At 39.5% G+C, this 24,158-nt stretch overlaps 1 protein-coding gene across 3 annotated transcripts in view; it reads left to right on the top strand.

Annotated features, from left to right (window-relative positions):
- TAOK3 (TAO kinase 3) overlaps positions 1-24,158 on the top strand; it is a 182,738-nt gene that overhangs the window by 139,256 nt on the left and 19,324 nt on the right. For all 3 annotated transcript variants that reach the window (XM_047827793.1, XM_047827794.1, XM_047827795.1), the window contains exons 14-16: positions 9,120-9,254; positions 17,738-17,974; positions 19,693-19,821. In XM_047827793.1, coding sequence (XP_047683749.1) covers positions 9,120-9,254; positions 17,738-17,974; positions 19,693-19,821 — 501 coding nt within the window. The remainder of the gene's footprint in view (positions 1-9,119; positions 9,255-17,737; positions 17,975-19,692; positions 19,822-24,158) is intronic.

Genomic DNA, 24,158 nt, shown 5'->3' with positions numbered 1-24,158 from the left:
TATGATTCTACTTATATGAGGTATTTAGAGTAGCTAAAATCATAAAGACAGAAAGTAGATTGGTGGGTGCCAGAGGCTGGGCTGAAGGGAGAAAAGGAGAGTTGTTTAATGGGGCCAAGTTTCAGCTTTACAAGATGAAAGAGTTATGGGGATGGCTGGTGGTGATGGTTGTGCAACATTAGAAGTGTATTTAGGAGCCCCGAACTGTATACTTAAAAATAATTAAGATGGTGAATTTATGTGTATTTTACCACAATAAAAAAGGGGGAAAATATAAGCAGACAATAAAAGCAGAATATGTTATATATGAAAACTTAGTGTTAAATATGATATTTCTTCATGAGACCCATTTAAATCCTATACCTGGGCTTAAAAATACATCATTTTCGGGGCATCTGGGTGGCTCAGTTGGTTAAGAGTCCGACTTTGGCTCAGGTCATGATCTCGCGGTTGGTGGGTCCAAGCCCCATGCTGGGCTCTGTGCTGACAGCTCGGAGCCTGGAACCTGCTTGGGATGCTGTGTCTCCCTCTCTCTCTGCTCCTTCCCATTCATTCTCTGTCTCTCTCTCTCTCAAAAGTAGATAAACATTAAAGAATTTTAATATGTATATCATTTTAAACACAATAGAAATAAAGAAGTATTCAGAAACCTTATATTTGTTGGTATGTTTGAATTCCTAAAAGTTTTCCACTTGGGAACATAAATGAAATAGGATTTTAAGTTCTCAATAGAAAATTTTATGTAATGGATTACAGGAATAAGGAAACTAGTTTATAATTCTGTCTGCAACTGTTAGTGTTAGTTTATGTCGCAAACCTCTCTGGGCCTCAGTTTCTCCATCTGTAAAATCAGGAGTTGTTCTGTGTGGTTTCAGAGATCCTTTCCAGGTCTTAAATTCTATGTTTCTTTTCCTGTAATCTTTAAAGAAGCAGATCTCTAATGTGACTTTTAAGCTATTTTGTAAAGAGGTGCCTCAGGAACAAGCCTCATCCATACCTCCCCCAGGACAAGGCCTGCTTTTATATCTTACATTTTATGTTTGGATTTCACTTGAAAAGGAGGATTTTTCTTTTTCTTTTTCTTTTTTTTTTTGAAAAGGAGGATTTTTCTAAAAGCCACTGTTCTGATCAGTCCCTCCTTCTTCATGCAGATGGCATAGTGGTGACACGTAGGTACAGGTAACATTTAGGTCACAGGTTGGATTCTCTGGGAAGCAGAGCTGAGACCATTTCATGCAGCAATTCATTTGCTTATTAGGAGTTTCCTTGGGGATCAACACCTGTGGAAGAGAGAGAAGGGCACCGCATTGGGCAGAGGGCAAAGTTGAAGTGAGATGGCTCCCAAGGAGCTCTGGGGCTAAAATGACCCTTCAGAGTTGTCCAAACTAAGCCAGAATGGCTGTGCCTTGTTACCCTCACGCAGATCAGTCATTGAACGTGAGCGCCCTGGGAAGGGTATGAACTTGCACAAGGCCGCTCTCTGCAGCCAAGGCAGCCCCTAAATGGACTGACAGCCCAGGAGGATTCTGGCAGCAAGTCTTTTTAGAGGGGAATCTAGGTGGTGCATTTCGGAGTCCACCATAATTTGTGACCACAAAGAATGTTTTTGAAAGGAAGCGGTCAAACTTGTCTTACAAAACATTTACCAGTTTTGTTTGGGTTTGTGACCAGAACCTTAGAAAAACCTATATATCACTGAATTACCATATTACAGTGTTTTATCCATTACCTCATTATCCTATTTTCTTTTCTTTTTAATATTTGTCACTATCTAATATTATGTATTAAATTTTTTATCTATTATTTCATTAGTAGAATGTAAATTTCATTAGGGCAAAGACTGTGCCTGCCTTGCTCCACAACGTATCTCAACACCTAGAACAGTGCCTGGCACAGCACAGGCACTCAGTAAATAACTACAGAATGCAAGAATGAACAAATAAAAAAAAAAACAGGGGCACCTGGGTGGTTCAGTCGGTTAAACATCTGACTTCAGCTCAGGTGATGAGCCTGCTTCGGATTCTCTGTCTCCCTCGCTCTCTGCCCCTCTCTGGCTTGTGCTCTGTCTCTGTCTGTGTCTCAAAAATGAATAAATGCAAAAAAAAAAAAAATTAAAAACACACACATACACACACACAGGGAATGAATTAATTGCCAGAGACTAAACATCATGCTATTTTGGTTCATTGAACATATGGATTAAAAGGGTTAAATAATCTCGGGGCGCCTGGGTGGCACAGTCGGTTAAGCGTCCGACTTCAGCCAGGTCACGATCTCGCGGTCCGTGAGTTCGAGCCCCGCGTCGGGCTCTGGGCTGATGGCTCGGAGCCTGGAGCCTGTTTCCGATTCTGTGTCTCCCTCTCTCTCTGCCCCTCCCCCGTTCATGCTCTGTCTCTCTCTGTCCCAAAAATAAAAAAAATTTAAAAAAAAAAAGGGTTAAATAATCTTAAGTATTATCTTTATGGTTTAAAAGACTTGAGTGAAGAGCATTTCTCCAATAATTATACTCCAGTAATTAGAACAAACTTAATAAATATCAAAATACACATTTGTGTGTCCCCCCCCACCTTGATTGTTACAATCAAGCAGGCATTATCCTAAATTAGTCAAACTGTAGATATGGAACAGATTACCATTTTATATAGGAAGTAAATTTACTTTTAAAGGCCATGTGCAACCAATAAGAGTATGACTTGCAATTAACTGCTCTGCCTCCAGAATAAAGATGCCCTGATTTTAGCAGGATGGTTCTATCACACATCAAGCCCCAAAAAATGTAAAGTGGGACACCGAAAAATTTCCTTTGACGTTAGAATTCCAGGTTACTTCTTTCTCTCTAGTCCTCACCTTGAATCTGGTCTTTCCCAGGCCCTGAAGGGACCCTAATCTAATCTTCCCTTTGAGCACAGATGATTTGATAAGTCTAAAAGTATATTCTGACAAAATAAACTTTAAGCATTTCTTTCGTTTTCCCTTGCTAATGTTGCCACCCTGCTCTTTCCAATAACAAGAATAATCACTGGGGCGCCTGGGTGGCTCCATCGGTTGAGCGTCTGACTTTGGCTCGTGTCATGGTCTCAGGGTTCGCAAGTTTGAGCCCCGCGTCGGGCTCTGGGCCGACAGCTCGGAGCCTGGAGCCTGCTTCAGATTCTGTGTCTCCCTCTCTCTTTGCTCGTCCCCGACTCATGCTCTGTCTCTATCAAAAATAAATAAACATTTAAAAAAATTAAAAAGAGGGGCACCTGGGTGGCGCAGTCGGTTAAGCGTCCGACTTCAGCCAGGTCACGATCTCGCGGTCCGTGAGTTCGAGCCCCGCGTCGGGCTCTGGGCTGATGGCTCAGAGCCTGGAGCCTGTTTCCGATTCTGTGTCTCCCTCTCTCTCTGCCCCTCCCCCGTTCATGCTCTGTATCTCTCTGTCCCAAAAATAAATAAACGTTGAAAAAAAAAATTTAAAAAAAAAAAATAATAAAAAAATTAAAAAGAAAAACAGAATAATCACCGTATCCTAGACTGTTAGCTCCTCAAGGGCATCTCTCTTCTCCTACCACCCAGCACAGTGTCTGTTACACAGTAAGCATTCAATAAACGGTTTGTGAACTTTTACAGGACACAACTCTACATACACCTCAGTTTTCAGTTATTCCCAAATGGCTCCAGGACAAACTCTCAATCCAGATTAGGTGTTTCGCTGTCACCTAGCCTGCTTCTCGGCCTCTACCCCACTCCTTAAAATCATGTATGTATGTATGTATGTATGTATGTATGTATGTATGTAGCAGTAGCAAACAGATTTTAATAGCATTCTAACCAACAAAATCTATTCAGTTTTCCAATTAAAAGGTACACTTTTATTTTGTTAAAGTCTAAAGTCACTTACCTTTGCCTGCTGCCGCCTTCTATTAATATAGATCATAAGATTTTAATATATTAAAGTATTCGTTTTCAATTTATTATATTAGACATGCCTAATGAACTCTAATCATCATGGCCCCCTTTTAGGTATTATTTTAAAAGATCATTCTATCTTAATTCCTAAAGTTTTATTTGCCCTTTTTCCTATTAGTTGATGGTAGTTCTTTTTTTTCTCTTTTCCTCTTTTTTAAAAAAAGAACAGCTTTCACCATTTTTGTGGGAGGGAAAAAAAAAGAAATGTCCTTGAGGGGATAGGATGTTCTAGTTTAATTTTCACTTGCTTCAGTGGCCTTTCCTATTATTTTTGCTGAGGAGAGGGGCGGGTTCTTTGACTCTTCAACTCACATTTGGCAAAGTAAAAGTAAATTAACATATGAAGGTAATGTTTCTTAAGCAGGGCAGTCATACAGACCAATCTCTATGGTAACATCTTTATCCTCAGCATGCTAGTCATTTTTGCTCCTTAGTAGCCACCCTCCCAGGTTGAAGAGAGCCTCGTCCATCTTCTTCCCTTCCTCCAGCCCCGGCTGTTGATAGCTACAACTGCTCATGTAGTAATTGAATAATTTTGAAATGAACAGAAACAAAAGGCATAGTAGGTTTGCTGATCCCTTCTGCACAGCGTAAAAAGTGTGGGAGTCTATAAAAAAGTTCCTCATCATCCGATAAAAGCCATTTTTAGATCCTCTTCCTGCCCCCATGTCAAGGTATGCTTGTGTGTCACTATTTTATGACTTCCTTAGAGTACAGAGTGGCAGGTTTTTACGAAATACAGATTCGAATTCTGTTAAATAATATAAGAGAAAATGTCATTTTCTCAGAATCTTCTCAGACCTGATTTCTTCTCAGACCTATATTCTTGAGCTCATTTATTCAGCAGACATTTCCTGAATGCCTACTAAGTGTCAAGCACTAAGGAACTGCTAGGGAGACAGAGTTTTCAAACCACATTTTTTGCTGTCTTCAGAAAGCTCACAGCCTCACACACAGACACACAAGTAAGTATGTGATAGTATGATAAAGATATACCCAAAATACAACAGAGTCCAGAACAGTGGTTTCCAAGAGTTGATTTCAAGTTAACCTGGAAACTCTAAACAAGTGACTACACCATGAATCTTAATTTCAGAAGCATAAATAGATAACTTAGAGAAAAACTTTTAAATAAAAGTAGAGCCCTCTGTCCAGGGTATAATAGCAAAGTTTGTGCTTCATGCTTCATATACTTGACTATATTGTATAAAAGTTCAATTCTTTTTACTAATGATTTCGAACAAACGTTATGACAGCTTTTTTTTTAATCTGAAAAAGTTTTTTTGTTTTTTTTTTACAGTGAAGGAACGTTATAAATTTACGTGGTTAACACAGATTTATTTAAAACTGGTCCTCACCCATATTGGTATTTCAAAGAGCAATTTTGTTTATTCCCAGATGATACTGTGTTCAAGATAAATTATAAACAAGGCCTATGATTTATTTGTCTTGGTAAAATAGAATATGATATTTGTTCTTTTTTTTTTTTTTAAGATTTTATTTTTAAGTAATCTCTTCCCTCAACATGGGGCTCAAATTTACAACCCCATGATCAAGAATCACATGCTCTACCGACTGAGCCAGCCAGGTGCTCCGATATTTGTTCTTAATCTTCTAAAAATCATTATTCAACATCAAAGATGTTGCCCCTCACGTTATTTGTAAATAATATACATCAGTGCCTAACTGCATTAATTAGCAAATTGTCCCTTTCCATTATTAATCTTAAAATGTGTTCAATTCAGAAAGTTTGGGAGTCAGATACGGTGGTCATTTTCGAAGGGACTGCGATTTGAAGGGACAGTATAACCGACAAGACAATACACCCAGTAAAGTTGATAGTTTAATTTATTTGTACTTGCTTCTCAAGTCACATTTCCCTCATTTCAAAATTGCTTCATTGTTTAAGTTGTCTTCAAAATTTTAAACTTGTTTTATGCAATGTAACTGAATACTTTAAAATTCATTTATTCATTCATTGGGACTCAGTCCATGGAGCATGTAACTCTTGGTCTCAGGGTTGTGAGTTCGAGACCCATGTTGGGTATAGAGATAATGTAAAAATAAAATCTTAAAAAAAATGATTTAAATTCATTTTCTTATGCATTTGAAATGGATATCTACTAGTAGGCTAAATTTTACCTCATTTTGTGGTCTCTTGCATAACATTTGAAGACTTTTAATGTGGTGATATGTTATGAAGCTGCTGTGAAAAACTAAGAATACTTTTAAAAATGAAAAAAATTTTAAGCTGAAATAAAGAATTATACTGTTGACATTATTTACTATATTTGAAGTAGATTAAAATTTTAGACCTATTCTCAGACTAGCTTTTAAAATAGTATTATGTTTAAAATATACCTTAGTGGGTTATTGAATTAACTACATTTTAACTAAAATCACTATGATTTCAAGTCTTAACTTTCCTGGTGTATCCAGTTTAAAAACTTAGAAAATATAATGTGAGGGGCGCCTGGGTGGCTCAGTCGGTTAGGCAGGCGTTCCACCTTGGCTCAAGTCATGATCTCTCACAGTGAGTCCAAGCCCCGCGTTGGGCTTTGTGCAAACAACTCAGAGCCTGGAGCCTGCTTTGGAATCTGTGTCTCCCTCTCTCTCTGCCCTTCTTCTCCTTGCACTCTCTCTCTCTCTCTCTCTCTCTCTCCCCAAAATAAATATTAAAAAAAAATTTAAGAGGCGCCTGGGTGGCTCATTCAGTTAAGCATCTGACTTCAGCTCAAGTCATGATCTTGTGGTTCCTGGGTTCGAGCCCCACATCGTGCTCTGTGCTGACAGTTCAGAGCCTGGAGCCTGCTTCAGATTTTGTGTGTCTGTCTCTCTCTTCCCCTCCCCTGCTCGCGTGTGCACGCTCTCTCTCTCTCTCTCTCTCTCAAAAATAAATAAACATTAAAAATTTTTTTAATTAAAAAAAAGAAATATAATGTGACTTCTAATTTGCTAATAAGCAAGGTCCTAACCCACACGTGTTAATTTTTATCTGAGAGAAGATAGACTAATAGTAGTAAAATTATACACATTTGTGCGTGAATATGTTTCACTTTATTCTGTTCAGCAAACAGTGTAGATTCTGGTGTCACTATTTACCTTTGTAAATCAGGTTATTACAATTTGAAACTTAGCTGCTACATCTCAGTCAGTTTACTTAATGTTAGCTAATTAATAATCACCAAAACTTTGACTTCTTAAGCCCTCCTGTAAAACCACAGGACTCCACCTCACCTGTCTCATCTGCTTAGGGGCAGTTAGAAGCTCCTTGTTTTTCTGGGACTGTAATATTACTAATACACAGTCAGCAATGTGAATGGCGGTAGATCCCAGTGCCTTCCTCTCTAGAACCTTAAACCTAGTGTGTACATCCCAGTCTCACACCTGATCTCTCTTTGCCCTATAAAATAAGAGGTTAGATTTCCTGGGAAATAATATAGAAAAGTTTTAATTGGCCTTTCAAGGTTTTTTTCATATAAATCTCAAAAATATGGGTTGAGATATATTTTTAACCTATAGTACTATCTAATAGAACTTCTTGCAGTGATGGAAAGGAACTGTATCTGCACTGTTCAGTATGGTAGCCATAGTTAGTGGCTACCTTGAAATATAACTGGTGTGACCTGGGAACTGAACTTTACATATCTTATAGGACAGCACAATGGTAGCATATCCTTGAATTTGACGTATATGTCCCCAATGGCCTTACAGGTCCCTTCATTATTTAAAAACAAACTAGACCTCAATACAGTAAATTGAAAAAAAAAAAAATCTCTAGATATAGATGTAATGGCATATACCTTCCCAACATTCTGGAGCATTCTAAATTTATAAAAGGAAAAAGAAAATCAGCCCAATGGTAAATTTAATCTTGGCTCTTGGCTTTTACATAAAAACCTGAATATAAAATTTAATTTCCCTCAAGAATATATGTGTCTTGACTTTTCAAAATTTTAGACTATATAATAAAATTTCGTGTTTTCTAAACCTCTTCAATTTTTGTTTTCTGTTGAAAGAGGAATTATTAAAAAAAAAATTCAAATAGTCATAGACAAAATGCAAAACCGACTTCTCACAAAAGAGAAGTGGATTCTCTTAAAACCCTAGAACAATAAGGGAATTAATTTCTCCTTCCCCTCCTGAACATGTACTATTTAAAAATCCCCCATGGTTGTACATGTTTTTGAGCTATTATTATAGTATCTTTTTCCCTGAAGGGTTAGAGCTACTTACTGACTGACCACTCCATCTTTTATAGAGAAAAGCATCACCCTTTGAAAGCATTTTCCCCTTTAAAACTCATTTAAATTACATTTAAGAAACATCCATTATTACCCTTCCAGGGAATGTTATTTTTCACTGGGCGTTACACCAAGATTAATCATCTCTGCCTATCAAGAAGCACAGATTTGATTAAATCAGCCAAGGGCATTAAATCCCAGCCTCACTCACTCTGGTGACCATACCGAGACTGAGTTGAGGAAGAATTTGTGAAAGTATCATTTGGTTGAAATTGCATGCCTGTCTCTTTAAATCTAAAAAAAAAATCCTTTCAGAAGCTGTAGAGAGAAGGTGCTAGAACTGTGTACGATCATGACTGGAAAGCAGGATCCCTCAGTGACTGCCGAATCTTCCCAGCACAAGATAGAGAGGCAGTTCAGCACAAGCCTACACTGGTTCTAGGCAGAACGATGATCCTACCGAACAGATCTCAAATAAAATTAAATTGAGAAAGCAGATCTTTCAAGGGAATGAGGCGGAGGCTCGCTTTTATGTTAAAAGCAACCAGCATCCTCCTTGCTAGACATGGACATGACATTTTTAAAGGAATTATTTGGTTACAGCGTTTTAAGCAAACCGTTCTAAGGAGTCTGTACATTGCATTGTTTTTTCTATTCTTTTTTTCTTTTGCATATATGTAATTCTGGAGGTAAAGAAAAAGCCTGCCAGGGATTCAGAAGGCATCCCACTAGCGATCAGCTGACATTCCTAACTGAAGGCTGCAATGTGTTGCTTATTCATTTTGTACCGTGGGAGCTGCGGGGACTAGCAGAGAGCTAAACTATGCATTTCAAACAGCAGTGCTTGTGCAGAAAGAGGGGTGAGAGAGAGGCAGCCGGCGAGGAAAGAGCACAGCTGGACTTTCTCCTTGTTTTTATCCATTTCTGCAGGATCATGTATTCATAAGGGATGAGGCGGGCCACGGCGATCCCAGGCCTGAGCCGCGGCCTACCCAGTCAGTTCAGAGCCAGGCCCTCCACTACCGGAACAGAGAGCGCTTTGCCACGATCAAATCAGCATCTTTGGTAAGCAAACACCCCTCTACCCACCTTCCCTTCCTTCCCCTCCTCCCCATCTGGCAGCCTCTCGCCCTCCCTGAGCCTCTCTCGGCTTCATGGATGGGAGGAAAGGAGTCAAGAATGTTTTCTCCCTCCTAATAATTTTATTCATTTTAGAAAAAATCTGTTGGCATGGCAACCTGATCTCAGATATTTTAGCATTGTCTACGGCATGGAAAAAAAAAAAACCTGTGTGTGTGTGTGTGTGTGTGTGTGTGTGTGTGTGTATTTATATATGTTGTATATGCAAAATAAAAGGCCTTTGAGATGAAGTTGCTAACCTATCCAATTTTTTAAAAGCTATTTGTCTTTTCATTGAAATAATAACGCTAAAAAAATTTTTAAAGGTGTTTGATGTATGTGTATGCAGGGCACTATGCTTCTTTTTGTATAGATGCATGTGTGTCTGTAATGTATACACACACATCAAAAGGTAAAACACAATATATTTTTTCAAATATATCATTGCTGGTTAATGGATGTAATTGTAGAAAATAAGATACTAGCTTCCCAGGGCCGAGTTGCTGGTTCGTTCTGGTTCATTCATTTATTTATTGCAACAATGGTAGTGGCTGCACTTCCCCATTTAACCCCTGAAGAATTCCGTGGCACCAATAAAGCAAGAAGGGCTTTGTAGGAGAGGATAGGGGTGGTTGTGGAAGAAGGGATACTGTAGGATCCTTCAGCATTTTTACTATTGCAAATGTGATTGCTGGATGCCCTTGTAGTAGCAAAAGGGGTGTGTGCTGGAAGAGTTAGTTTTCATGCCTCCTCCCCTTGGCCCCCCACGCGTGCGCGTGCGCGCTCACATACTCACACACACACACACCGCTTCACCCTTGGCACTCTAAACTCTCTTTAATCTTTTGCTTCTGAATCTCACTTCACGGCCAAAAAATTACTGAAATATTCATTGTTTTGCCCAGATTGATGCTAGAGGTCACATGGGCAGAAAGAGTTAGTGTGTACTGCCTGGCTATTACATTTAGAACCTATGATGACATCATCCGAGGCCGACCCAGAAATTGTTTTTCTTGTCCTATTTTTTAAACCTGATTTCCACTTTTATCTCTCAAGTCTTTCAAAAGCTTCGATTATCTTTGGAATGGATAATGGATTATCATCTTAAAATAAATAAATAAATATAAGGAAAATGGAAGTTAAAGCACCTACATATGGCTGTGCCTGCTGCTGTCTAAAAGCAAGCAATTTAATTGAGACTCCTTATCAGTAAGCCTGCCTTTAAGTTCCTTTGTGTGGAAGTTTCTTGTAATCTCCTTAATGGGCAATTTTTCATTTAAATGAATGTTATACTGTGTAATAGAGATCTAAAAATGTCCATTCTGTGATTGCTAATGATTGCTAAGCACCTAAAAGACATGCTTTTGAGTCTACATAAAGCATCATGAATTTATTAATAAATAGCTTCATGTTATGATACCTGACCAAAAAAATATGTTATTTATGTAATATTATTACTTACCACCGACTCTAGTGAGACTTGTATGTCTATCCAGACATGCTCATGTTGAAATAAGAGGAGAAATGGTGAACAGCCACTGAGACTCAGAGCACCAGAAGCAGGTTTTTAATATGAAACAAACATTTTACCAAGTGGATTTCCCCCCCCCCCCCCCCCCCCCCCCCCCCCCCCCCCGTCCTCTCCTTTTGTCACCTGCCACACCCTCATTCTCACATCACATATTCATGACCTCTCCTACCTCCGAGTGTGATGTTACTACTGCCATGCCACAGTGATCTGAAGTTCACATTTGTGCCTATCAGCCATTGCAGTCGTCTTCTCTGCTTCCCTACTAGGCCACCTCAGGACTGTGGGCAAAGTCCTCAGGAACCCCTCTGAATCCTATAGGCTTCCTAGTGCCCAGACAGAGAACAGCTGAGATCAGTCTCTGATGGACTTTGGATTTGCTAAAAGGCTCCCTGCCCCTATATTAAGTGAAAAACTGAGTAGCTGGTAGGCTGTTGCAGTAGCCGCAAGATAAGTTGTTGTATGCAGAAAGCCCTCTCCAAATGTAATGCTTTGGGAGGCATGGTGGGATTGATGGAAGTTTATTAGAGGTTGGTGGTATTTGCATCCAATGGTTTTTAAAGAAGAAAAATGAGGGGCGCCTGGGTGGCGCAGTCGGTTAAGCGTCCGACTTCAGCCAGGTCACGATCTCGCGCTCCGTGAGTTCGAGCCCCGCGTCAGGCTCTGGGCTGATGGCTCGGAGCCTGGAGGCTGCTTCCGATTCTGTGTCTCCCTCTCTCTCTGCCCCTCCCCCGTTCATGGTCTCTCTCTCTCTCTCTCTCTCTGTCCCAAAAATAAATAAAAGTTGAAAAAAAAATTTAAAAAAAAAAAAAAATAAATAAAGAAGAAAAATGAATGATTAGAAGGGGAAAGTGGCATGAAAGTGGTCACACAGTTCCATGTCTCATTTTGTACAATCTAATTATTGGTATGGATATTTCAATGTATCTTACCAAGTACTACAGTTCTACGACCTATGTTGTTTTAAAGGTTAATTCCAATAGTCCAATAGGAATATATAAGTCAGGACACTGGAATATCAAAAAGAAGTATCCAAATTTTAAGAGTAGATCATGAACCCTACTGCTTTTCATGGATCTCAGCTCAAAGGAAAAGGACTAAAGTTACTTAAATGACATAAAGGTAGGAGCAAGATGCTGAGAAAATGAAAGTCCAGTATAACGAACAATCAAGTCATTGTTGAAACCTCCCTTCACTTCCCATGATTGGTAGCAATACTATGTTGATTGATTGAGTGCTGGCAAGTCACAGAGTGATTCAAAAGTGAACAGCAAAAAGAAAAAGGAATTTAGAAATTATTTTTTCAATTAATACATAAATAAATAGATAATGAGTTTATATTTCAGACAGACTTGCAAACTGACAAAAATTTTTATATTCATTAAATTTGTTTTATCAGCCTACCTCTTCTACATAAGCCTAAAAGAGGCCTACACCTGTGGTTTTTGCCCTTGGCATTTTTTTGTACATTGTGCTTTTGAATGGGGTTATTGACCAGTGTATGCAGTCCATGGGCTACAGGCTTTTACTGCTAGATGTTTGTACCATTTGGGCCCCTTAACACTGAGATTTTTGTGTTCTTATGCACCGCTGCACAATTACGTTTGTAACAAAGGAAAAGCAAGGACTGTGAACCTAGACAGCAGAAGAAACCCTGAGGAAACTTTAGAATCAGGTATATTTGTATTATAATCATTGAAGGGCAGAGATGATTGACTTTATTTTGAAAAACTAGGAAAAAGAAGGGCATATCATGGAACCTTTTTTATTTCATCCTTTCTTTTTCTTCTCCTGTAAGAAAGTTCATATTGGACTGATTCATTATCTGGAGAAAGGAGTTGTTTGTATAGTTCTTCAGAATTTCTCATCTGATTTATTGGGCCTTTGAAATGTGCCTTCCTTAAGCTTTTATTACTGGTGAATGGAGATCCTAATATTTTAATTGGATTAGTAACCCATGAGAGTGTTTTCAGCTGTTGTTACATCTGATGTCATTTCTTAAAATTTCATAATGTCCTGGGTCATATGGTAGTTCCTTCCCATAGTCGATGTTAATATAAAGAGCACCAAGCCCATATCTATCAAACAATTCAGATTTTGGTCTTCTGAAGGAATTCTCACTGGAATGAGTGGTCTTACTACACAGGTAAATGTATGTTAGAATACACATTTGGGCCGGGGGCCGGGGGCCTGGCTAGCTCAGTTGGTAGAGGATGTGACTCTTGATCTTGGAGTCGTGAGATCAAGCCCCATGTTGGGCATAGAGCCTACTTTAAAAAAAAAAAAAAAAAAAAAAAAAAAAAGAGGAAGAAGAAGAAGAATACACATTAGGGACAGGGGCACAAAACTCTTAGTTTCTAATCTCTAGGAAAGCGTGTAGACAGAAATGATTATTGTTCTATCCATGCAAACAAATATGGATTCTTTTACTTTCGTTTTACCAGATTTAATAGAAAAGCTCTTATAAAAATGGAGTTTTCATTTTGATTTTAAAAATGCAACCTAATTTTCAGCTAATTATAGAATTGGATACCTGAATGAGCTTGATAGACGAGCATAAAAATATTAGCGCCTCTGCAGTAAATGCTGTTTCACCTTTCATCAGCCCCACTGTTCTGTTTCTAAATGCTTGAAGATGTGTCCTCTTCCTGGATAGTAGAAGTGTACCAGAGGATGCTTATCAGAATGTTGTGTAGCTCCTCTTTCCTTTCTCTCGGCTTCTTAATCTCACTAAGATCATTACTGATACCATTTTTCACTTATGCTGCCCAGTCTATATGCCCAACTCCCATGACCAAACTCTCTGAATAAGCATGTTGAATGAATGAATGAACAAGTGAATGAGTGAAGTCTCTTCCAGTTCTGCTATCACAGGAGAATTTGGATTTGCAGGTGTACATTTCAAAGTTCTTCATGCCAGTGTTTATGTATAAGGCAGAATTGCCTATTATCCATCATCAATTTTGGTATGAACTTAAAACGTTTTTTCCCTAGGTATTCTAAAGAGGGGGGTGTCAAATTTCTAATGTCAAAATGTGACCCGTTGTATTATTTTTTAAGAATTTGCTATAAATTTCATTTATTCTAAGAGCTGAGGTGACCAGTTTTTATCATAAATATCATATGTATTATTTTGATTGCATAAGTTGGCTTTGATTTCTTAAGAGGGTAACATTACCAGCCACCATACTTTTCTTTTATGTTCAGGAAGTTGTTTATTAGCCCTCTAGTGCAGTGTTCTGAACTTGGTAGGCAGATAGCACACTTTGGATGAAGTAGTGTGTTTTAGGTCCAAATTTTTGCTGGAATTAAATAAGGTAGATGGAATGACTGTAGAAATTTTCCGGAAAAAGTGCAGTCTAACTTTATGGCTCTTAACTTTTATATATTACTCCAGGTACGTGAAATGGTTAATAATTCAGTTTCATAAATTATACATACTTATTTTATAAGCCACAATCTGGATAAAACCAGTACAGTTTTATTGTTAGACTTCCCCTTTCTCTTGGATCTACTTGTTCTGATCTATGTCCGCATCACTGGAAATGCTTGGTGGAGGGAAACAGAGACATACTGCTCAGACCCTGGCAGGACAAGAAAGAGAATCAGCATATATCAGACATCTGTGTGTCAGACACCTTGCTGGGCACAAGTGTTATCCCACTAGTGATCTCATCATAGCAGTGGCTCCTCTTGGGAGACTTCAAGATGCTAAGTAATTTGGCCAAGGTCAGTTATATAGTAAGGGAGAGAATGAGATTTTTGTCCAAGGACCCTACTGGGCATGGCAAGTCACTATTAGTCAATCACAGTTTTGAAACTAGCATTATAAAAACTACTACAGTCACTACATTCCTATAACTTTCTTTCATTTTCAGACTTATTCAGCTTGTAACTTAGACTTACCACTCTCTCCAGCTTTGACTTTTGGGGGTGTTGATTCCTTCCGTTACTTAATAACAGAAAGTTCATTCTTTTCTGCCTTGATGAGGTAGATTTCCTCAGGCAATTCAAGAACCATAGGATCTCAGTTCAAATCCTAGGCTTCATAAAAATTAAAGAGGCAAATTGCATGTGAAAGGACATTGTAAACTGTATAGCATGATAAAATTTAAAATTATGAGTGATTTTTTTTGTTCTGATCAAATAGTATATTCGTAAGACACCCAGTATAAACTTAAAACATGCAGGTGTACATAACTGTAGATAAAAATATTTTTGTGTATCACATTAGACTTCATACATAAAACATCTGGCCATACTTTTATTTAAATTTGTCTACTTTGCTTGAGTATGGAATTCTAAAACTCAGTATCTCTCTATGTGCCTAAGAAGGCAGTCACGTCGAAAGGTAGAAAGTTTTGTTGCAACAAATGGAAGGCGATATTAGGAGTTTAAGAAGGTGATTATCCAAATTTCAGGAAGCATTTAGAAGCAATGTGTTTCTCCAGAACCTCAGTGATGTAAATGATAGCATGTTGAGCTTTGTAATTTGTCTTTGCCACATACTTGTGTGATCTGGTGTGCAGTGTGGCCACCCTTTTCACAGGCAGTCACTCACCAGTTAGGATAGAAAATGTTCCCGACACAACTCATTTCCGTTTTATCTTTAGGTGCCTGGTTTAGGGAAACACCCATCCTGAGACTATTTGACCACAAGCTAGTCAGACATCCTGCTGGCAAGTTTTAAATGTGTCATGATAGCTTTAGGGTGTGCCATGCCCCAGCTTTGGGAATCTGATTAAAGAAGGAATACTAACGCGAAAAAATAAGTTTAGGGATAATACATATCTCAAATGCAAATTACCCTGGAACAGACACTTTACTGCCATAGTTGTACGAAAAACAAGTAAATTCAGAAAGGACTAAATGGGATACTTTCTGTTGATTGGAATTGTTGTTTCCTGATAGTTGAACTTCAGAAAGGCACAAACATGAGGAAGTGAAATATACACATATATTCCAAATGACTTCTTTCTTTCCTTTTATCATGAAATAGTCCATTAAAAAGAAACATGATATTGTGATGACAAAATAAATTCCCTTTAGAGTGTTAGGTGCCCCTTTGGTGATGCTGTCCTTTTTTTTTTTTGGTCTTGAAATATCTTCTGCTCTTATGTTCTTCATACTTTAAAGAGGGTTGTCCTTTAGAAAAGAGAAATGAATATGAAACCTAGTGTTAGTTTCAGCTGGAAAGGTTTCAAAGTTCGGCTAATGTTTAATGGTATACTTTGATAATACTATCCAGTTACAGAACAGCACTCTCTTGATAGTAAGGACTCAGTCTGGTATGCAGGGACACCTTCTGAAAGGAGCAAAGAAACAAACTGTTCTTTGTACAAAATGCACTTTGACCTATAAACTGAAAATAGTAAAGAGAATTAATAGCACAAAAATTTCTAGTAAAACTTGTTTAAGGGTTAGGTTGGGGAGAATTGGCTTATAGTAGATAGGAGTGACTAAATTACTAGTGAAAAACAAAGCTGAAGTTATAATTTTGTAATTAATTTTTTTCCCTAAAACAGGAAGATGAGAATGAAGTGAGCAGAGAATCTAACAGGAAAATAAAGAGGGTGACATATTGAAGGAAGGAGTGGAAAATCAGAAAAGGTTTAATAGAAAGACACAAGAGATGCCCAAACTTATATTTGCAATCTTGAGTTTCTTGAATATTCACTTGAGTGAAGGAAAAATTACTAAGAAAAGTAGCCACCTAAAAATTATAGAAATGCTTTCTCTTCTTTAGGAGAGCAAGTAAATAAATATATTGTAATTTGCTAACATCTCTTCTGGGGGAAGGGGAGGTGGAAGATAGAGGATGTAAAAGAAGAGAGTGTGCTCTCTCTCGCTCTCTCTCTCTCTCTCTCTCTCTCTCTCGCTTCCTCTTCCTCTTCCTCTCTCTCCCTCCCTCTCTCTCCTTTCACCTTCCATGTCTCCCTCATTCATATTAAGAATCAGGAATAAATCTTGTTCAACTTTAGGAATATACTCAAAATTCCTATTAGAGACATGATCTTTAAAAACAAGCAGTCGGATATAATGCAGTGGTTCTCAACCAGAGGGATTTTGCCCCCCAAGGGACATTTGTCAATGTCTACAGACATTTTTTTTTTTAAATTTTTTTTTCAACGTTTTTTATTTATTTTTGGGACAGAGAGAGACAGAGCACGAACGGGGGAGGGGCAGAGAGAGAGGGAGACACAGAATCGGAAACAGGCTCCAGGCTCCGAGCCATCAGCCCAGAGCCTGATGCGGGGCTCAAACTCACGGACCGCGAGATCGTGACCTGGCTGAAGTCGGACGCTTAACCGACTGCGCCACCCAGGCGCCCCCAGACATTTTTGATTGTCTTGACTTGGGAGGTGTGCTGGCATCTAGTGGGTAGGCCAGAGATGCTGTTAAATATCTTACAATGCAAGGATAGCCCTTCAAAGAATCATCCAGCTCATTGTCAATAGTGTTGAGGTTGAGGAATCCTGGTGTAGTAGAAATAGCATAACTCTGGAACCTGACAGACCTGGGTCTGAATCCCAGCTCTGTGCCTTACTAGCTATATGACCTTGAGGATACGTATCCTGATATATCAAAAATATGTAAATATAGTTCGGCTGAACGAATAAACGAACTCCCTCAAGTCTCAATTTCTTCATCTACAAATTGGGGGTGGTAACACCTACCTCATTAATGAGTAACATGAGTGCGTGAATGAGATGGTTTTCAGGATTAGGGATCAAGAATATAAAGAGCATACAAAATAGCACCTGGTACAGGTGAGCATTCAGCCAATAGGTAAGTTGATGGTGGCAGTGATAGAATTATGCCAGAGGGCTCCTCTACTTTGCCTGAAAGTTTGTCTTCCGTGAATCTGGTTACCTGAGTTCTGTTCCCCGACCCAAATCAGGTTACACGACAGATCCATGAGCATGAGCAGGAGAACGAGTTGCGGGAACAGATGTCAGGTTATAAGCGGATGCGGCGCCAGCACCAGAAGCAGCTGATCGCCCTGGAGAACAAGCTGAAGGCTGAGATGGACGAGCACCGCCTCAAGCTACAGAAGGAGGTGGAGACGCATGCCAACAACTCGTCCATCGAGCTGGAGAAGCTGGCCAAGAAGCAAGTGGCTATCATAGAGAAGGAGGTCAGTGTGCACGCTCGTGCCTTGTGCTGTAACCGGGCCAAGCCTGCTCCAGTGGCATCACGCGAGCAGGAGGCAGGAGAGGTGTGCTTTTTGGTGTTAGAGGGACAATGTTGCTTTGTGGTGATACTTAAGAGGAGTTAGGTTTTGTGGGGCTACTTAAAATCGCCAATAAAAGTTAGAACACTTACTGCAGGTATATGTTACGTTCTTGTCTATGCAAATGCATTCTGGGAGTCAATCCCTTGAGGGGGTCTGGGTACAAATAAAAAGAAACAAGGGACTTCTATCCTACAGAAACTTGCAGAGTTAAGACCTGCCACTGTGCCTGCCATACCCACAGTCCTCTTCAAAAGAAAACTGCCCTACAAATCGTCCCTTTTAGTGGTGACAGTCCCTGGCTTCACTGGACTAGGAATGGGCACCTGACCAATGGCAGCGAGTAATTAACCTGGCTATTGCTTACATCTTCTAGGAAACATCTCTCTTCCCCATCCAGGTCCTAAACCAATTTTTAAAACAGAGGAGAGAGTAAGGCAGAGAATCAAAATATGACTTTGATTACTGCTAAGTGTTAAATGGGAGAAGTGATTTATGTCTGAAGGGAAATGCATTAATAATACTGGACAAAACTAAACAGACTCACCTATCTAGGCACTGGAAGCACTAAACCAGTCGCCTTCCATGCCACCCCCTGTAAGACTTACATAGTGTGGGAAAGCAGGGGTGAACGTGTGCTCTCTGGGAATGGAGTGACTGGGGACAGAGTGCCAGGGGTGTCTCAGTAATTAAGCTCTTCTCCACATGGAAGGGAACATCAGAACTGCAGAAGCAGCTTTCCCCCAACAGCCATCAAGCTGTGAGGCAGCCTGGCCTGAAAAACCTCTGCCCAAAAACAGGGATGATATTGGTTAAATAAACCAGTCAGACTCTTTCTTGGGGATTTGGTTTGGTAAAGATGTAGAGAGAGTTGTTAATAATGGGAAAACTGTTGATAATGGAAGCTAAAGGTGAAAAGATACATAAAAAGAACCATGAAGCATAATCCCTTCTCTGTCTCCTAAGTACCTCATCTTATGTATGTGCTGATATAATGGTCCCCTGACACACAGATTTGGTAACTTTCAGGAGCCAACGTTTTTTGGGTTATCTTTTATTTGGTCTGTGTCCTATCCATTTGGGAGCCCTCAAAATGTCCCAGTGTCTGACTGTTGTGGATTGTAGCAGGTACCTAAGAAAACAAAGTATTATTAGCTTTGCCTATTGTACTAGAGATGACTCTACCCAGAAATCCAATAGTTGAAATAATTAATCAATTAGAGTTAGGTTCTTGGAAGAAAACTGGCCATAGTTACTTATCCATTTTTATAATTTAACCTGTGAGCTACCTACAATACAAAAAGAAAAAAAAACAACTTTTATTATAATCCTTAGTTCACTTTTCATCCCATGTATTTTGTGTGTGTTCAATAAAACATGTTTATGGCTTACCTTCATATTTTTCCCATAGTTGGGAATGTTTTTCAATGGTAAACATTTCAATTTTTTTTAAGATACAAGAGAATCAGAGCAGGCACATCCTTATTTTGTTTTTTATTCTTTGTTCACAAAACATTACATTATTCGGCGCTTATGGACTCTTTTCATGCATTGGAGAATATAGACAACTGAATTCTGTGTGAAGAACAATTTATCCTAGATTGTATATGTCATTTTATCAGGCAAAGGTAGCTGCAGCAGATGAAAAGAAGTTCCAGCAACAGATCTTGGCCCAGCAGAAGAAAGATTTGACAACTTTCTTGGAAAGTCAGAAGAAGCAGTATAAGATTTGTAAGGAAAAAATAAAAGAGGTAAGAGTACCAATAATTGTCATCACCAATTTGCCATTAGAGTGCTTTGAATTTAAGGGCCTCCTGGCTGGCTCAGTCGGTGGAATATGTGATTCTTGATCTCTGGGTTATAAATTCACACCCCATGTTGGGTGTAGAGATTAGTTAAAAATAAAATCTTTAAAAAAAAAAAAAAGAATGGTTGGAACTTAAAATTGATTAACCTTACATTGTGATCAACAGTCTAAATCATTGAGTCTTTTTTTCAATAATTTTTTTAGTGTTTACTTATTTTTGAGAGAGAGAGAGACAAAGCGTGGGGGGGGGGGGGCAGAGAGAGAGGGAGACACAGGATCCGAAGCAGGTTCCAGGCTCCGAGCTGTCAGCACAGAGACCAAAACAGGGCTCGAACCCTTGAACCGTGAGATCATGACTTGAGCCGAAGTCAGACGCTTAACCGACTGAGCCACCCAGGAGCCCCTGATTCTCAAACTTTTATCACCTAAAGGGATTATTAAAATGGATTGCTAACTCACCCCTAGATTTTCTGATTCAGTAGGTCTGGGTGGAATTTGAGATGTGCATTTCTAACAAATTCCCAAGTGATGCTGATGCTGCTAGTCCAGGCATCAGATTTTTTTTTTATGTTTATTTATTTATTTTTGAGAGACAGAGGAGAGAGAGTGAGCACAAGTGGGGGAGGGGCAGAGAGAGAGAAAGAGAGAGAGAGACAGAATCGAAAGCAGGCTCCAGGCTCTGAGCTGTCAGCACAGAGCCCGACATGGGGCTCTAACCCACAAACCTTGAGACCATGACCTGAATCGAAGACGAAGTCAGATGCTTAACTGACTGAACCAACCAGGCTCCCCCAGGCATCAGATTTTAAGAATCATTGATCTAACTCTAAACCATTCTTGCCGACTTCCAGTTTATTCTTCAGCCACTTCAGCCAGAGTGATCTTTTCAAACCATAAGTCTCATCATACAACCTCATGATTGTAACAGTCCGTTGGCTTCCCGTTGCTCTTAGGATAGATCAAAATACTAGAAATCCCGAAGCGATCAGCTGCTAGCCTCCCCTCCAGTGTCGTCTCACACCGCTGTTCCCCCACCTGTTTTCTCTACCCCTGACTCTTCACTGCTCCTGCCACTATGGTCACCTTTTGGTTCTTCAGATGTATCAAGTTCCACTTTTCTCCAAGATCTTTGGAGAAGACTGTTTCTTCTACCAGGATGTTCTCTCCACCCCCACCCTCGAACCCCAATCTTTCCCTCCACTGTTAATTCTTACTCCCCTCCTTGTAAGACTTAGGATTGTTTATTAATACCTTAACTTAAACATCATTTCCCCAGGGAAGCGTTTCCTGACTGCCTCAACTGAGACAGGTGCCTCTGATTTCATAACACTAGTTTTCAGTTATCCTTTTTTTTTTTTTTTTTTTTTTTTTTTTTTTTTTTTTGCTCATGATTGTATCCCTGCACCTGGTACATGTGAATCTCTGATAAATGAATGATTGATTCCTGAAAGTTTGGTTGTGGACCATTAGTGGACATGGAGAGTCCTCCTGGGGAACTGCAATGTGACCTGAAAGTTCACATCTCTTCAGTTCTCCCACCAGTGCTTATAGGTGAATTGCCTACAATTCCCTAGACTTTCCTTCTCATAAGACTTAGGATTTCTAATTTGTAGACTACTGGTGTATTAAGGTTTAATAAAATTCAGTATGGGACATTCTTTCAGTTCGTAAAATAATTTATTTGAGCTCATAGTCTCCATTAACAATATGGGACTTAGCAAGGCTCCTCTCCAATTCTTTTTTAATTAGGAAGTGAAAGCAAGTGGGTGAGGGTGAGCCTCAGGATCTTTAGTCCTGCCCAGATGAGCCACTGGTGATTGTTGGGACTGACAGAATTTTGTATTTAATCCCCACTGCCTAACTGGGAAAAATCTCTGACACTATAAGGTCTAGAAAACCAGACTGGGGGTGCCTGGGTGGCTCAGTCAGTTAAGCGTCCAACTTCAGCTCAGGTCATGATCTTCTGGTTCATGGGTTTGAGCCCCGCATCAGGCTCTGTAGTAACAGCATGGAGCCTGGAACCTGCTTCAGATTCTATGTTTGTCTCTCTCTCTGCCCTTACCCTGCTCATGGTCTGTCTGTCTCTCTCTCTCTCTCAACAATAAACATTAAAAAATTAAAAAAGAAAGAAAAAGAAAAGAAAACCAGGCTGTAGGGAGAAATAGCCTAACTAAGAAGGTTCATATTCTGTCTATTTCTCTGAGTTATTGCTTGAGCCTAATTATTACATCATGATGGAAAGATGTTACTGGATCACAGGATAACATTGACTTTTCCCTAAGAAATTTGAAATGTTCTCATTTGCAGTTACATTCTGATGTCTAACACTATGCATTTACTCACTTTCTGCGGCCACACTTTGTGACTGCAGCCACCATTTTGAACTTTTATAACACTAAGGTATCTGGAGATTGCATGAACTCAGCCTGTAGAAGATTCTCCCACAGAACAGCATTTGAGAATCCTCACTCAGTCCTCAGGCATAGGCTATTTTTGGTATTCAGATTTATGAGTGCAGGAAACCACAGGCCTAAACTTATAAGTCTTTCAACATGCTCATGAAGAAAAACAAGCCTAAACTCAGTTTGAGATAGCCTCAATAAGCCTTTCTGTGCAAGGCTAATCCCCCTTATGAAGTAAAGCTTAGTTCTATGTAAGGTGGCACGTATATTTAGATATTGATATGTTAAAGGTATTGCCCTTGGAGTGACAGAACAATCTCCATTATCCTCACTATTTGATAGATGACAGGGGTGTGAGCGATACAGGATGACAGATGGTCCAGAAATAATTTATTCTTTTTTTTTTTGATAAACAATAACATTTTATAATAACAGTTTCTAGTATTTGTAAAATGCTAGAAATTTGTAAACTTTTTATGTTGAAACAATTATAGATTCACATGCAGTTGCAAGAAACAATGCAGAGAGATCCAGTATACCGATTACCCAGTTTCCCCCACTGTAATATCTTGCTCAAGTGTAATGCAATATCACAAACAAGACATTGACATTGATAGTCAAGACACAGAACATTTCTACCACCACAGGGATCCCTCATGTTGTATGTTAAAGCCACACTCACTTCCCTACAGAAAGAATTTATTCTTGATTTTAGAGTGAGGTTTGCTTGTTTTTGTTTTTTGTTTTTTTGTTTTGTTTTTGTTTTTGAGAGAGAGAGAGAGTGCTCGAGTGAGCAAAAAAGCAAGCCCAAGCGAGGGAGGGGCAGAGGGAGAGGGAGAGAACTCCAAGCTGGCTCCACACTCAGCACACAGACTGACACAGGACTCAATCCCACAGTTGTGACATGATGACCTGAGCCAAACTCAAGAGTCATACGCCCAACCGACTGAGCCACACAAGTGCCCCGGGAGAGCGTTTTCACGGTCACATTTGGATTTGGGTGTGCAATGTAGTGGTTAATGCCAAACCTAGTAGTGAAGTCATGGCATCAGGAGACGAGTCACCCAGCCTCGCTGATGTGATCCCAGTTTACTCCATGCTCCATGCAGCCTGCTGTCTTGTTGACTCTGCTATTTCACTCAAGACTTCACTAGAACAGGAAAGTTGAAAATTGATTTACAAGGACTTCTTGCTTAAGGGCAAACATACTGTAAATAGTGTTGATGTCCATATCACAAAACATCAGGTAAAATAGATATTAGCATTTGAAGGAGATTTTCACTGAGCAGTCAGCCAAATCTTATAGATCAAGCTGTCGGTATGAACAATATGAACAAAAAAGAGTGCACTGTGCTTTCTCTAAAAATGGTCTTCTTGCTTCCTCCATAGAGTAAAGTAACATCTTAAGGGTTCCAATTCCCCGCTTTCTTCTCTTTACCCTTATGGTCCAGAGTAGTTATGAATTTTGCCGTTTTGGAAATGGTTCATTTACCCACTCATACCAAGTAAAGGATACTTTTTTCCTGGGGCACCTGGGAGGCTCAGTCGGTTAAGCATCTGACTTTGGCTCAGATCATGATCTCACAGTTCGTGGGTTCAAGCCCTGCACTGGGCTCTGTGCTGACAGTGCAGAGCCTGCTTGGGGTTCTCTCTCTCTCTTTCTCTCTGCTCCTCCCCCGTGCATGTGTGCATTCGCTCTCTTTCTCTCAGAATAAACAAACAAACTTAACAAAAAAAGGAATGCTTTCTGAAATTCACACTAGAGACATTTGCAGAGTTACCTTCTGTCTGTGAAATCTGTCTGCTTCTCCCAGCCTTGTCTTCTTTACTCTTGCTCCACATGGCAGCAGGTTATCTTTTCAAGATGCATCTCATCCTG

This window comes from Prionailurus viverrinus, chromosome D3 (genome assembly GCF_022837055.1).
Source record: "Prionailurus viverrinus isolate Anna chromosome D3, UM_Priviv_1.0, whole genome shotgun sequence".
NCBI classification, from domain to species: Eukaryota; Metazoa; Chordata; class Mammalia; order Carnivora; family Felidae; genus Prionailurus; species Prionailurus viverrinus.
This window is presented reverse-complemented; position numbering and strand designations above follow the sequence as displayed.